This window comes from Equus asinus, chromosome 13 (genome assembly GCF_041296235.1).
Source record: "Equus asinus isolate D_3611 breed Donkey chromosome 13, EquAss-T2T_v2, whole genome shotgun sequence".
Taxonomy (NCBI): domain Eukaryota; kingdom Metazoa; phylum Chordata; class Mammalia; order Perissodactyla; family Equidae; genus Equus; species Equus asinus.
The window spans coordinates 19530647-19546449 of NC_091802.1; the positions used below are offsets into that span (position 1 = coordinate 19530647).

General features: G+C 44.4%; 1 protein-coding gene across 3 annotated transcripts in view; it reads left to right on the forward strand.

Moving 5' to 3' along the window:
- PHF12 (PHD finger protein 12) overlaps positions 1 to 15803 on the forward strand; it is a 37082-nt gene that overhangs the window by 13688 nt on the left and 7591 nt on the right. For all 3 annotated transcript variants that reach the window (XR_011493688.1, XM_014830937.3, XM_070482691.1), the window contains exons 3-8: positions 4119 to 4191; positions 6793 to 7186; positions 8499 to 8619; positions 9845 to 9977; positions 12171 to 12335; positions 15056 to 15214. Coding sequence is in view for 2 of the 3 variants with exons in the window: in XM_014830937.3 (XP_014686423.1) it covers positions 4119 to 4191; positions 6793 to 7186; positions 8499 to 8619; positions 9845 to 9977; positions 12171 to 12335; positions 15056 to 15214 (1045 nt within the window). In the remaining variant the exon portion in view is untranslated. The remainder of the gene's footprint in view (positions 1 to 4118; positions 4192 to 6792; positions 7187 to 8498; positions 8620 to 9844; positions 9978 to 12170; positions 12336 to 15055; positions 15215 to 15803) is intronic.

Below are 15803 nucleotides of genomic sequence, written 5' to 3' on the forward strand. Positions count from 1 at the left end.
ACCGCTTGGTAAGCCATGCTGTGGCAGGCGTCCCACATATAAAGTAGAGGAGGATGGGCACAGATGTTAGCTCGGGGCCAGTCTTCCTGAGCAAAAAGAGGAGGATTGGTAGCAGATATTGGCTCAGGGCTAATCTTCCTCAAAAAAAAAACAATGAGTTGGAAAGCAGTGAACTGTCACATTCTGGCCAGGAATTGCAGGCCAGGGCTTTTTAACAAATAATCTGGAAGGAAACATCCATGGAGTGAACATGGGAAGATATTCTGCAAGAGCTCCGTCCTCAGAGGGCACTCACTCTTGTCTGCCATGGAGTAGAATGCCTGTCTTGTTGCACTGCAGGCCATTCTTTTGAAGCCAGAAAATAAAGTAGAGGTCCTTAGCCTGTTGGCTGAAGAACTGCCAGTTTTCCAAGACAAGCCCGCTCATGCACAGAACATGACTATTCCAGGGCTCACCTTCCTTCCCAGGACTTAGATATGTCTCAGAAGGAATCTAAAGGTTCAGATACTCTTGTGCTCTAGATGGACTTAAACATTCATTCCCAGGAAAATGTCCCCACTCTCAGAACCTTCCTTTTATTGGGTAGTTTTCAAAATACAGAAATATACCTGCTTCTAAATCTATAGTTTCTGCCTGAACCCCCCAAGATCCTTAACTTCACCATCTTTAAAGGGTCACTGGCTGAATTACCATTGCTGAATAGTTTTGAATGGTGGGAAGAGAGTAAGGAAAAAGCCACTGTCTTCTTCAGGTACCTAATGACCAAACTTCTGGGGCTCTTCATTGAGTCTGGCATCCGTGAGTGGTTGAGTCTTATATAGATCTATATGGCAAGAATCAGTTTGTAGTTGATTGTATGTGGTCTCATTGTCAGTTGTCCTTTTCACGTTGTCTCTAAGCTGTGATCCCTGAGAGCAAGGACCGAGTCTGAAATCTCACCGCTTAGCACATTGCCTAGCGTAAAGTAAGTGTCCAGTAAATGCTTAAGTGGATGAATTACTTTGGTCCTCTCTCCCCAAAGGCTGAGTTTCTTGATGGGGTATATCATAACTTCTTTGCTTCGTGTCCTTCCTCCAGTGTAGCATTAGTTAGTAAGCAGTGAGTACTAAATAATTGACAGATGTAGAAGGAAATGCTCAACCTTGAGATTGAGGAAGATACCTTGCTGGGTATTCTACTGTGTTCCCCAGAAAAAAGAGAACTACCAAAGATTCTTTAGAAACAGCTTGGGCTCAAGATTTCAAAGAGCTGGGAAACTGATTTGAGTTCTATTTCTGCTACTTACTAGCTCCATGGCTTTATTTGTCAGTTTCCTCACTGTGGGAGGAACTAGGGGAATAAGAAGTAATTCTTACAGTATACTGGTGAAGATCAAGTAAGAGCATCTGTGAAAACACTTTGTGAACTGTAATACACTATCTAGATGTAAGATGAGATTATCACTGCTATTTCTAAGCTTTAGTGATTAGGAAGCATATTGATGTCTTTACAAGCAGCACTGGCTCATTTTAGTGTTTTCATGGTTTTCACTGCTGAACAGCGGAAACTCTGATAGAGTAATTTCAGCGTTACCTGACTTTTAACTTTTAATGATTTCCTTTTGTAGAGAATGGCCCTCAGCACCCTGTCTTCATTGATATATGGGGATGAGAGGGAGCTGGGCCAGAGCCTTGTTTTTCTTGACAGGCATATCATGATTTAAAGACTCTGGTGTGCATATAATTGTTTCAAAGTTGCATACTAAACTTATGGGAACACCATTCTTATGGGGAAGGAGCTCTAAGATGGGCAGCTGAGGTGGGGAAGTGCTCCAGATATGATCAGAATTGTGTTTTAAATAAGTCATTCTGCCACTAGTGTTCAATAGGTTGAGGGAAGCATGAGGGGTAACCAGGAGGGCATTCACATCTTAGTAAAAGATCTAAACCTGTACCACCTTGCCTCGCCCTCCTCTGCTTTACATGTTTCGTGTAGGATATCTTGGTACAAAGCCAGTGGGTAGATGAAAAGAAATGATGAAAAACAGAATCAGAAGTGACATCCTTTTCAGGGTTAGTTTTAATATATAGCTGCTGAAGCATAGCAGAGTGTGTAGGCCTTTGCAAATTACGTGCGTGCATTTTATTAGTTTGGATGTGGCCTATGCAGAAATACATTGGAGAGAACTAGGGAAGACTTCAGAGGTGACATCCACCTGTGGTCCTCTAGGGCTTTGGAAGACCTGTCGCGGCAGGCCAATGTGCCTCTAGTTTTCTGCTTCCTGGTGAGGATCCTCCTGAGATTCCACCAAGGAAATGGAGGAAAGGAAGCAATGAGCTGTGAGGGCTTGGTGAGCGTCCTGACATGTATGCTTAGGACTCCAGGCAAGCATGGCAAAGCAGGAGCTAGGAAAATTTGCCAAGCAAGTGCTGCTTTAGGTAGAAATGGTAAAGCAGTATAGCGTTAGGCTCTAGGACTTAAAGGAGAGTCCTTATATATTCAACCCTCAAATTTTTTTTAGTATTTCTCATATTCTTTGAAGAAAAATTTCCTTTTTACCATTTCAAGTAGGTGACTCCCAAGGAATTTTTTAAGCTTAAATGTAGCCTTATTCTGTATAGCAGTGGTTTTCAAACTTTGGTGTTGAGCAGAATCACCTGGATGGCTTGTTAAACGAATTGCTGAACCCTACCCCCAGAATTTCTGATTCAGTAGGCCTGGAATGAGGTCTCAGAATTTGCATTTCTAGTAAGTTCCCAGATTATGCTGATACTACTGATCTGAGGACCACACTCTGAGAACCACTGCTGTATAGACATTATAAATGTGACCCCCTAAGAACTGAATAAAGTCTCATATGACTCTTGGTGTAACCTTAATGGAAATCAATGATCTGGAGGATCAGTAAAGCCAGCCCTTCACAGCTCTAATTTTGATCCAGTATTGACTTACCGAGTGACTACTGTGTTCACAACCTCTATATTATACAGATACAAGGAGGGAAGAGATCCAATCCTTGTCTTGGTCCCTCCAGTAAAAGAAATGAGAGAACTGTCACACAAGGGAAAGCATGAGAAGAGCCAAAAGAGAACTAAACTATGCAGCCAGAGGTCCAGGATGTCTGAGTAATCCAGGAAGAATGCATGGAGAAGCTGTGCTCAGTTATCTATTGCTGCATAACAAACTACCCCAAAACTCAGTGGCTTAAAACAGACGCTAGTTATTATCTCTCACAAGTCTGCGGGTTGACTGGGTTTAGCTGGGTGGTTTTTCTTTCTGATGTATTGTTGTCTGGGACTGTAGTCATTTGGAGCCTCGACTGAGCTGTCATGGTCAAAGATGACTCAGTCACGTAGCAGTAGTTGGTGCTGGCTGTTGGCTTGGAGTTCATTAGAAGCTGTTGGAGTGCCTTAAATCTCCTTCGTGTGGCCTCTCACAGCATAACAGCAGGGCTCTGAGGTGGAACCTTCCAAGCATGTAAAAATGGAATCTGCAGGTCTCTTAAGGCCCACCCTTGGAAGTTGCAGCATTGTCACCTCTGTTGCATTCTGGTGATCAAAACAAGTCACGAGATAAGCCCGATTCAAGAAGGAAATGGACTAACTCTGGATAGAAGGAGTAGCAAAGAATTTGCAGCCATCTTTAATCTATCACAGGCTGATTGAGGCAGGTCTTACAGGATGAATAGGATTTTGACAGACATAACTTTTTAGAGTAAGAGTGTTCTAGAGGAAAAAATAGCAAGTCTTTAATTTGGCTAGGGGCAAAGGTACCTGAAAGGGACCTGAGAAGATGGAATGGAACCATGTTGCAGAGGCCTTTGAACAGCAGCTGGAAGAGCTTAGACTTAGACTAATAGACTTTGAAGAGTGTGAAGGACCTATCCGCGATTTTTATTAGCATGGTGCAGAATTTGAGAATGACTCTCAAGGCTCCAAACTGGTTCTTTATATCTTTCCCTGTAAACCCAGGGTAAATAGCTCTGGATTTGGCTTCTCTTTCTAAGATAAGGGAAGGGATACTCACTCCTTAGGTTATTGTAAATGATGCCAAGTAAGCATTTTGAAGGATGAGAGAACCCTGGCACTGCTGCATCAAAGGGTTAGTTACTTAGTCTTGCCCTTGTCTTTTCCCTGCAGTAACCCTCCACTGAGTGAAGAGATGTTGCCTCCTGGGGAGTGGATGTGTCACCGGTGCACTGTTCGCCGAAAGGTAATAATACTGCTTTCTGAAGGCTTTGCTCAGAATGCCAGATCTAGAGCACTGATATTCTAGAGCTAAGATGACCTGGCCCTGAAGGCATTTTCGTTCCTTCTTCTTGTCTCTTCCAGCCCTGGAATCACCCTCACTCTCCCCATGGTGACTGTTTGGAATCCAGTAGGGCCTAAAATCCAAACATGGGCTGCTGAAATGGGCAGAAGAGGTGTGTTAATTTCCTGAGCCATGTTCATTCACTAGTGACAGGAGTAGTCTGATCTCCTTGTAGACCTCCTGATAAGTAGCGTGAATATGGCAGCTATATCCATGGCTGAAAGTGGCTGAAGAAAAAGAAAGCTGCTTCTCCAGCTTGATGGAAAAAACATTTCCCTCGCTCCAAGGCAAATAAGTCAGTGGTATCCAGAGTCTTAGCCAGGTGTACGGGAGCGAGAGGACTTTGAACCCGCTTGTACCCCAGGTTGCCTAATCTCTCTTTAGTTCTCCTTCCCTCAGATTTGATAATTCAGTACTGGCTTTGAGAACATTATTTTCTACTTTGAGATCTTTTGTGAGGTGCAAAGCTAAACTCTCCCTTATCAAAAAAGGAAGTAGGTGTGTTTCCACCCAGATTATGAGAGACCCAATCCTCAAATTATAGGCTGAGGATTACAATTTGTCTGTGAATTGTAAACCAGCCCCATCCTCCCCCCACACTAATTATACACCAGGCAACTTTCCTTTGTTGTGACATCACCTCTGTTTTCCTGGCCCCTGAACATGATGTCACAATGAATGATGACTTCCTTGGTAGCAGAAACAGGATGAGATGATTCAGAGATTGTGGTTTATGTGTATAACAGTTTTCAGCCTGTAAGAAGAAGGTGAACAGTTAGGGAGACATTATTTTTCAATGTGTGCACAAAGGTTCCTATTAAAAAGCAAGCCAAGGCCAAGTCAACCACCTAACCACAGCTGTAGTTTGATTTCTCCTGAAGTCCACAAACCAGGCTATTCTCCAGCATGTCCACCTCCCAAGATCTCTTCCTGTGCATCCACAGTTAAATGAGGGCAGGGCCAGTTAGAGGCACCTGCCAGTCAGGAGGACTTTTAGAAACTAGCCACTCAAAGAAGCTGGACGGGAAAAGGTCGCAAACAGCTGAGGGAGAAGAAGTGAAGCCAAGGAAAGAGAGTGGAGAAGAGGAACTAACATTATTTTAGTGCCCATCACATGCCGGATATTTTATCTTATCTCTTTTAATCCATACAGCCATCTACGGGCGCTGGTGGTGGTAGTATCTCCATTTTAGAAAGGAAGAAACCGAGGTTCACAAATGTAACTTTCCCAAGGACTCAGAGGAATTGACAGAGCCAAGATTTGAACCAAATTCTGTCTCACTCCAAAGCTCTATTACCTATTCATCAGTTTTCTAGAAGCAGAGCTACTTGCTGGGAATTATAGTATGCCTTTTTCTAACAGAGTGCTTTTCCTGAAATGCCACTCTGACCTGCTTTCAGATGGACCTCTTGGCCTACCTGTGCTAAATCTGCCTTTTCCATCACCACCGCCTCTGCCCCTCTTTGGCCTCCTGTTGTTACACTGAAGTGGATTGAAATGATACATCCTCTGGGCTTCAGCAACCTCTGATGTTCAGGTCCTGTTCCTAGTGGAGGCTAGATCTCCCCCCAACTCAGAGCCATCCCTTCCATAAAGGAGACTCTCTTTATCTGTATCGTATCCCTAAGAGGAAGAAAAAATGGTTTTGCTAGTCTCATTTTACAAATAGAGAAATTCCTGCCCCCCAGCCTGAGTCACCCAAGGTCATAGGGAATTAGTGGCAGAACTGGGATAAGATCCCAGGTCTCCTGACTGGAGACCAGTGTTAAACCTTCATTTGACCACTCTATTTGGAGTCCTGGAAGAAAATGTATTATCAGTGATCCAGTCCTGCTGAGCATGCTTAGTCTTTTTCCATTTACCCACCTTCCAATTTGAAGAAGTGTCACTTTCAGAGTTCTAGTGAAACTTGAAACATTGAAGGCCGCCATTCTTGGACACCATGATTGCTGGGTCGTTACTCTGCACACACTACCCTTCTACCTTGTAGTGCAGTTGCCTTCCATGTCAGCACCCACCTTCCCTGGATGGGGGGCTCTACTTGCCTATTTTACCTTTTACAGTCTTGATTTTGAGCAGAGTTCTTAAAATCATTCAGGAGGTCAGGATGCTCCAAGGCAAACTGCAGTGATCTCTTTGAGTCTCACTATGTTGTTCTCACTCAGTCTCATGATGTTTATTTCACTGTGTTAACTTTTTATTCCTTTACCCTGTACTTGTATAGAGATATTGTGTATCATATGATGATAAATGATGTGTCATTCATATAATTGTTTCTAACTTTCCATACTTTTTGGTGATTCCCTGCTGTGATAGTTTTGCCAGCTTTAGTTAGGTTCAGCTATAGTTTTGTCACCTTTAACAGACAGCATTCCAAGTCCCCAGGTAGATAAGTCTGTGATGTGTTAAAGACTCCGATAATTATGGTTAGTGGTCTAGCAGGACCACTCTTTCTCTTTTGTGGTACTTAATGTGATGGGCCCACCTATTCATTTGCACAGAAACGAGAGCAGAAAAAGGAACTGGGCCATGTCAATGGATTAGTGGACAAATCTGGCAAACGGACTACATCCCCCAGCAGTGACACTGACTTGTTGGACAGATCAGCTAGCAAAACTGAACTCAAGGCCATTGCTCATGCCCGGATCCTGGAGAGGAGAGCCAGCCGGCCTGGCACGCCCACATCCAACGCCAGCACAGAGACCCCAACCTCTGAGCAGAACGACGTGGACGAGGACATCATTGACGTGGACGAGGAGCCAGCAGCAGCAGAGTCGGACTATGTGCAGCCCCAGCTAAGGCGGCCCTTTGAGCTGCTGATTGCAGCCGCCATGGAGCGGAACCCCACCCAATTTCAGTTGCCCAATGAACTGACTTGTACCACTGCACTACCAGGTTAGCCAAAGCACCATATCCCCTCCCCCAACCCAGCTTCCGATGGTTATTGTCCAGCCAAAGGGCAGTGCTACGTGTGGGGTCACTGTCCTTGTAGCCACTGTCTCAGGTTCCTGTGCTTGGTTCTTCCTGGAGAGATGTTTGAAGGGTTTAGCTTTTATTGTGCTCTTTCAGTTTTTTATTTTCTTCCCTTCCCAGATCACTTTTTAAAAAAATATTTAGTATGTTTACATAGTTTGAAAATCAAAAAATATAAAACGACTTAAAATGAAAACTTTCGCTCCCATCCCTGTCTGTCATTTGCCTAGTTTCCACCTTCCTACCCCTGACAGATACCACTGTTTGGTTCCTGTGTATCTCCTTCTAGAATTTCTTTGTGCCTATATAAGTAAATATAGATAGATGCTTATTGTTTCCCCCTTAAATAGCATACTTGATATACTGTTCTACACCTTGCTTTTTTCAATTCACAATAAGCTCTAGAGGTCTTTCTATTATGTATTAATATAGACATTCCTCAGTTTTTCTTAATGGTTGCATAATAGTCTGTTATGTAGATGTACCATAATTTATTTAACTAATTTCCTATTAATGGACATTCAGGTTATTCCTAATCTTTTGTTACCACATATAGTACTTTAATGAATAATTTTGTAAATACCTCATTGTATGCATGTGAGTATATCTATAGGATAAATTCCTATTATTAGAATTGCATCAAAACTATGCATTTATAGTTTTGATAGATACTACCAAATTGCCCCCCTGCCTTTTTTTTTTTTATTAAGTCATGGCTTCTACTTGATACCACAAAGCTTCTAGATCTTATTTTCTTCCAGAGAAATTGGATTTGGCAGGCTTAAGAAATCTACTGATCAGTAGGATACATATGGAATCAGAGCTTTTCTGATTTTTATGAAAATGCAGTGAAATTATAGTCTTTTCCTTAGCCACCTCCACAGAATGGTCTTTGTTGAGCATTTGACTTTGTCATTTATATTTCTTAGGTTGCCAGTATCTAACCTAGGTAGGCTCCTGACCACTTCATGTTTGCAAAACTTTTAGATGTGTTTCTGCCACATAAAAAGGGACTTCTGAGCCTGGTTCTGACTTAGTCTCATCTCCCTTTCCCTCCCTTTTCATTCTTTTTCTCACTTGACACCAGCCCTGGGGGCCTCAGAAAGAGATCCATGTCTAGGCCATGGCACATTCTGTTACTAAGATCTATTCCTTTCACTTAGTCTTGTTTCCATATCCCAGCCTAGGAATTCTGCATCCAGGCAAAGTTCAGCACCACCAGTTTCTCTTCCAGGTTCTAGCAAAAGAAGAAGAAAGGAGGAAACCACAGGGAAAAATGTTAAGAAGACGCAGCATGAGTTAGATCACAATGGTCTCGTTCCCTTACCAGTCAAAGTCTGCTTCACGTGTAACAGGTATTTTTCTTCCATACTAAGGAGCTCTTCCTCATATGCAGCAAATGGTGTTATTTCTCTCTTCCATCGCCTCTTCTAAACCATGTATGTTAAATGTGGATAACCCATTTTCTGATGATATGAGTACAGAGAGGCTGAGTGACTAATTGACCAGAGCCTTGAATGTCTTAACAGCAAATTCCCTGAAGAATCATGATACAGAAGTACTGTAAACTGTGTTTATAGAGGCTACAACACGAGGAGTTGAACTTAAACCGAAGCATGAGATATTTAGACTAGCTATCAGGAAGAACTCTGAACAGCAGAGACACAAGTCCCTGGAAAAGGCAAATAATTTTTAAATCACTAAAGATGAGTTTAAAAGTAGTAGAAGTATCCATGGTAGCCAGTATGCATCAGACTGGATGACTTCCAAAAGCCTCTAGGCTGCCCCATTTGCAGCTTGCCTGGGACACTGGTTTCCCTCAAATAGGATCTCCTCAGTGACAGGAACCAGCTGCTTCAATTACTCAGGCGGGACTTGTTGGCTTGGATGTGCTAGAAGGGCAGGATAGCAGGAGAAAGTAGCCATCAAAAAGAAATGTTCCACAGCAAAAGCTATAGGGAACTAGATAGTAAAGCAGCAGAACTCTGAGCCAGGCTGGACTATGTCTCCAGTGCACCTCAAGGACCCAAGGAGCATCGTAGTTACAAATCATAATTGGCATTTGCTTAGGCTCCTTCCCTTCCCTTGAACTAGGCTTACATGAGTACATTACAAAGCCATTTTCCCAGCACAACTCTCTCTGGTTGTCACTTTTGCTGAGTACTTTATGCAGAAGAGAAATCTTCTCTTGCTGTGGTATAGGACTCTAAAAAGGCTGCTAGTCATTTTTTTAATGAGGTAGTTGCTTTCTTCTAAGGAGTGGAAAGATCAGAGCTAAGTTGGCTGTCTTCCTCCAGTAGGTACTAAGCATTGATCATTCCTGCTCTGACAGCCACTTTAGCTGTACTCCAAATAAACATTCACTTCCCTACAAGACACATTCCTCTTAGAGAATAATGGAGAGCCTGATGGTAGCCCCCAACTCATCCATCTTCCTAACCATGAATGTAACTGAATCATTGGGGGAGGAGGATTGAGAGAACGTTGTTAGGATTAGGGAGTGGGGGCTGTTCCACAGTGCAGAGTTGGTTTGGATTCTCCTGTCTTGCCACAGAAATGGCCTACATCCCTTTTTTGCAGGAGTTGCCGCGTGGCCCCTCTTATCCAGTGTGACTATTGCCCCCTCCTGTTCCACATGGACTGCCTCGAGCCGCCGCTCACTGCCATGCCCCTGGGCAGATGGATGTGTCCGAATCACATCGAACATGTGGTGGTAAGCACAGCAGTGTCCCTTTAGTCTCCTTCCGGCAAGCGGGGCGTGGACTGATTGAGTAGAAAGCACGTAAGGCCAGCTTGGTGCCAGAGTGCACTGTAATCTCTCAGATGCTGGTTTCTCCACACCATCCTACTCACTTCTGAGTATTTTGACGTGCCTCAGCTGTACATTTTTCTTTTTCCCACAATGCCTTATTTTAGCTGCACAGGCAGACTTATTTAACCCACTAGCGCTTGGTTGTTCGTGAATAATTTCTTCCACGATGAATTAAACAGTTCATGTTACAGCCCTAAAAGGGGAGTATATTAGATCCAACCGTATGGAAATAAATGCTCTCACAGTAATTGCTTCCATATTTTTCTGTGTCTTATTTTTAGAGAGAATAAACTAAGAAAATTCCAAATTGTTTATTCTCATATCTCAGGTATTAGCACTGGCAGATAACTGTCCAGTAACTTTGGAGAATTGGCATAGATAATGGTATTCCAAACAGTCGACTATTTATTGAACACCTAATGTGTTCTTGGTACCGAATGAGGTTCTTTCCCTTCTCTTACTTTAGTTCTTTACAACCCACTTGTCATGGCACGTAATAGATGTTCAGTAAATTGTTGAAGAATGAATGGTATGTGGGTGCTATTATCTTATCTCCCAGGAGTGGTGGGTACATTGTCTATCAAATGGTGATAACCGTGGAATGACTGTTGGCCCTCAGCATGACAGAGTGCTTCCCACCTTGCCCTGAGAGAAACCTTAGTTATAGACTTGTACACCTGGAAGAAGAGTTGCTTTGCTCTCAATTTGACTAATGCTGCTTGGAAAGGAACTCCTGCTGAACCAGAAAAAAACAGCAATGAGCAGTTTACCCAAATATGAATCTTAAAGAGCAGCGTTCCACAGATGAGAAATTATTAGTTGGGTAATTTTTTATTAGCCACTTAGGGGTTTTTCCTAATTTACTAATTAAGAAGCTGCCACACAGATCTCTTCTTTTGAATTAAAGTCTAGGGGACCAGATGTAGAAGAGGAAAAGTGACATTGTTTCTATGCCTTCTATATACTGCTGCACAAACTTTTTTCTTTTCTTTTCTTTCTTTCTTTCTTTCTTTCTTTTTGTTTTTTTTGAGGAAGATTAGGCCTGAGCTAACATCTGCTGCCAATCCTCCTCTTTTTTCTGAGGAAGACTGGCCCTGAGCTAACATCCATGCCCATCTTCCTCTACTTTATATGTGGGACGCCTACCACAGCATGGATTGCCAAGTGGTGCCATGTCCACACCTGGGATCTGAACCAGCAAACCCTGGGCCGCTGAAGTGGAACGTGCACACTTAACCGCTGCGCCACCGGGCTGGACCCTGCACAAACATTTTTCTTTCCTCCCTTTGGCCTCTGAGAGCAGTCCAAGGTTTTCTGCCTCCTATAGAGCAAGACTGTGATAATCCAGATGGGTTCACTAATGCTCCCTGGTACCATGGAGGAGGGAATAGGGCAGCACACACAGGATTCTGGTGCTGGTCCCAGTTGTCAGCCAAGCTCCTATATAGGAAACAGTCCTGGGGCCGGCCCCATGGCCAAATGGTGAAGTTCGAGCGCTCCACTTCGGCGGCCCAGGGTTTCACCAGTTCAAATCCTGGGCGCGGACATGGCACCGCTCATCAGGCCATGCTGAGGCAGTGTCCCACGTGCCACAACTGGAAGGACCCATAACTAAAAATACACAACTATGTACTGGGGAGCTTTGGGGAGAAAAAAGAAAAAAAAATAAAATCTCAAAAAAAAAAAAGGAAACAGTCCTGCTTCTTGTGGGAAAGAGTCGTTTGCTAGGAAGGGAGGCCTGCATCTCCTCTGAAACCTGTGCTCTGTAGGGTACACTGACAAAGGGTGATCTGAGCTGGACAGAAAACTGTCAGAGGCTGAATTTGGAAGGGCACTTCTTGGCTAATTCCCCATTTCCTGCCCACCTCAAGCCTCTCTAGGGAATGGGAACATACCAGTTTTCCCTTGCTGGACTGAGCAGGGCTGGGGGAGAAAGTCTCATCCACCTTCCCAGGCCCTCTGACAGCAGTGTTGAAATACCAGCCCCAACCCATTTGGCCAGGGCTTCTATTTTTTAAACGTAGAGAATAGGGTTAGTTGGGAGGGGGCTGACTTTTGGGGTTCACTACAGCAGTGTGTCTGCTTTGTCCATAGCTGAACCAGAAGAATATGACGCTGAGCAATCGGTGCCAGGTGTTTGACCGTTTTCAGGACACCATTTCACAGCATGTTGTCAAAGTAGACTTCCTGAACCGAATCCACAAGAAGCACCCTCCTAACCGCCGTGTGCTCCAGTCAGTCAAAAGAAGAAGCTTGAAGGTGAGTCGAAACCCGATGCAGGCGGGATGGTGGTCTCTGATTGCCTTCACTGGATACACAGAGGATCATGGTCTCAATTTCACAGATAGGGAGACTGAAGCTCCTGAGATTTGTCTGTTGTGTCTCAGCAAGTAATGAATGTGACTATATGTTTTAGTACTTGAGGATGGTGGTCAGGATTATGAAGGCCAAACCCCAAAGTAGGCCTTCAAACTAAGTCTCTAGTTCTCCCAAGGATAAGCACCCTTTAGCCCCTCCCTCCAAACTTTAGATGTGCTCTGCTGTTACTGCCCCTCACCTGGCACTCATGCTGTCTGTTCTTGTGAGATTGCCCCTTTCCCAGAGCTGTCTGGAGAGGTGATGGTGGGGATGATTAAGCGGAGGGCCTTGTGACATTGAGGAGCTATCCCAGCTGAGGAACTTAAGAGGAAAATGTCTAAAGGAGAGTTGAATATATTTTTCCAGGCTGCTGTGAACATATCACCAATACTCTAAATTGGAGCATTATTGTAATAATACCTAACATTTGCATGCACTTGACAATCGCTAAAGTGTGTCCACAGAGATTGGCAGAAAAATTTCCTTCATTGAAAAGCATTTGGTGGCGTTGAGGCTGTTTCTCGTAAACCATCCAATCCCTTCATTCATTTAACCTAGAGAGCCCAATGCTATATACCCATTTGTAAGCTTGAGTTTTCTCTTTTGAAATAATCCCTCAGACAGTCCTATGTGCCAATGGAAACCAGCAATTCTCAAATATTGCCACTTGGTGGCAACCACACTTTAAAATCACACGCCACTCCTGCCACTTCCAGTGGGTGTCAGCGCTAGCAAGATATTAACTGTTGAAAATTGTATAACAAACTCGTAACTGTGTAAATATTTATACTTTAGTGGAAACACCAGTTTTCCAAAATTAAATTAAGGTGTTTTCAGTTGGGGGCAGGGCATATTAGCGGTGGCATGCCTCGTACTTAGTTAAAGAGATCTAAAAGTAATCTAGACTGTACGTCACTGTGTAGATTTGGAAAAGAGCCTGGCTGCTGAAGTGAATAATAGGCCAGGAGGCCTTGATAAAATCCTGTCATTTTATGATGCCACCTACCCTTTTTTAAATGTTTTCCTATTCTTGAGGAAAATCAAAGGGCACGAGTTGCCTGAAAAGCATTTTGTACTTGGGCAGTTTGAGATTGAAGTGAAGACTTTAGCATGACAGACCAGTGGTGGGGAACTGCTCCAATCTGTCCTGGAACATTGGCCTTTGTCCTTGATGTATAGCAGTGCAGGCAAAATAGGCTGAGAACCTTCTGTCTTTGTTGGGGGTTCCTCTTCCTCCTACCCTGTCAGTCTTCCCCAGCGGCAGCCTTAGACTAGCCTACCACTCCATTCCTCCCCTCCCATTCCTGAGTGACCTCAGACAAGCCCATGCCACCGGCCACCACTGTTAATGGTGATGACTCTCAGTTCCATATTCCTTGCCTTTCTCCTCATATCCAGATTCATATCTGCCTGCCCATCCCACAGACACCTCAGTCTCAACCTGCCCAAGACCAAAAGTCCTCTGCCTCCAAATCTGGTCTTCCTCTTGTATTTCCTGTTTCAATGAATGACACCGATCTCCACCCAGTCCCTCAGGCCAAAAATCTGGGAACCATTGCCAGCTCTTCTTCCCTTATCCTTCATAAGGACTTGCTCACTAAATCTGTTGCTTCTCCAAGTGTTTTCCAAATCTACCAAGTGCTTTCACGTCTCTGTGCCTTCTGTGCTGCCCTCCTACCCTTATGTCCCCTTTGTCTGCCTGGAAGTTCTATCTCAACTTCCAAGTCTTAGCTCAAATACTGCCTTCCTATAAAACCTTCCCTAATCCCAAATTCCTGTCCTCCAGACGGAAAGAAGCACTCTCCTCTATGTTTTTTATAGCTTCTTAGACATGACCCTATTCTGGGATGCATTTCATTGTATTATAATGTTTCTGTGCTCATCTCCCCACTAGACTGTGAGCTCCTTGAGGGCAAGGCTTAAGTTTTATTCATCTCTGGATGTCTAGGACTTGGCACAGTGCCCAGACTCAGGAGGTGCTCAATAAATGTTAGTCGAATGTATGAATGACTCTTTGCTTATGTGGCTCTTTCATTCTTACATGGTGTGATTTAGAGTGTGTCTGCTGTCTTTGTGCAACAAAGAGGTCTTCAGTTGTTTCATGAATCATGAATGAATGGATGAAGAAAACTGACATTGATTGAGTACTTACCACGAGCCAGGCCTCATGCTGAGCATTTCCTCTCTGAATGTGACCTCACTTAACTTTCTATGTCTCAGATGCTGTTCACTCACCTCCCGAACTTGATGCTAAGTAATAAGAGCCTAGAGTAGTACTCTGAAGCCCTGTCCAGTGCCACTTCTACACTTTTTAGGCCAGAGCAGAGGCAGCATGCAATGGGTTCTGGCTTCTGTAGGCCTGAGACCTTGATGAGGAAAAGTAGGGGACGTGCCTACTGTTTCCATTTCTGTGCCTTCTCAGGCTGGTGTGTGTATGTCAGAGTCAGTTGGGAGCACAGAGCAGTTGCTGCCCACTGACCTTCCTTGTCCTCTGAATCCCAGAGTGGATGGTGGTCCCTTGGGCATCAGCACCACAGACAGAAGAGTGTAGCCAGGGCAGAATCAACTGGACATGTTGGCACTATCTTCCTCTCCTTCCTCCTTCTGTCTATCCTGAACAGGTGCCCGATGCTATAAAATCTCAGTACCAGTTTCCACCCCCTCTCATTGCACCCGCGGCCATTCGGGATGGGGAGCTGATCTGCAATGGGATCCCTGAGGAATCACAGACGCACCTTTTGAACTCTGAGCACTTAGCCACCCAGGCAGAGCAGCAAGAGGTGAGTGAAGAAGGGGCTGGAATTCCAAATCCAATCTTCCTTCCATCTCTGCACAGTTGTTATTGGAAGTAGCCTCTGTCATTCCCACCCCCCATCTTCTACAACCCCACCTACCCCTACCCTCACCCCCTAAGAGTTGAATATTCCAGAGGGAACCTCTGGCTCAGATGCTGAGGCAAGTAAGAGAACTACAGAGTCCGCCGTCTGCTTCTCTCCATCGGTCCCCCACTGTGCTGTGAGACGGGCAAATCTGTCTCCTTGAAAGAGATCAGTAGACCCATAGAGAGGTTAGGTGATAGTTCTGGACATACAGCAGGTGCTTAGGGTACTTGCTGAATATTGGTCACAGGTGACTAGGGGCAGAGCCAGAACGGGAATCCCAAGCTCTGCTGACCAGGGTGTTGCCTGCTGAGTGTACCAACAAGTCTTGCGTGGGAATGGAAATGGAATCTATCAGGAGTCAAGCACGTCCTTTTTGGGCATTCGCGATGGGACCTCGGAAACTGTGCTTGTCAGCTCTGCTGTAGCCCTGGCCGCTGTGGCAGGAAGGACCAGCGCCTCCCAGGCCTCTCACCCTCCTCTCCTCTCC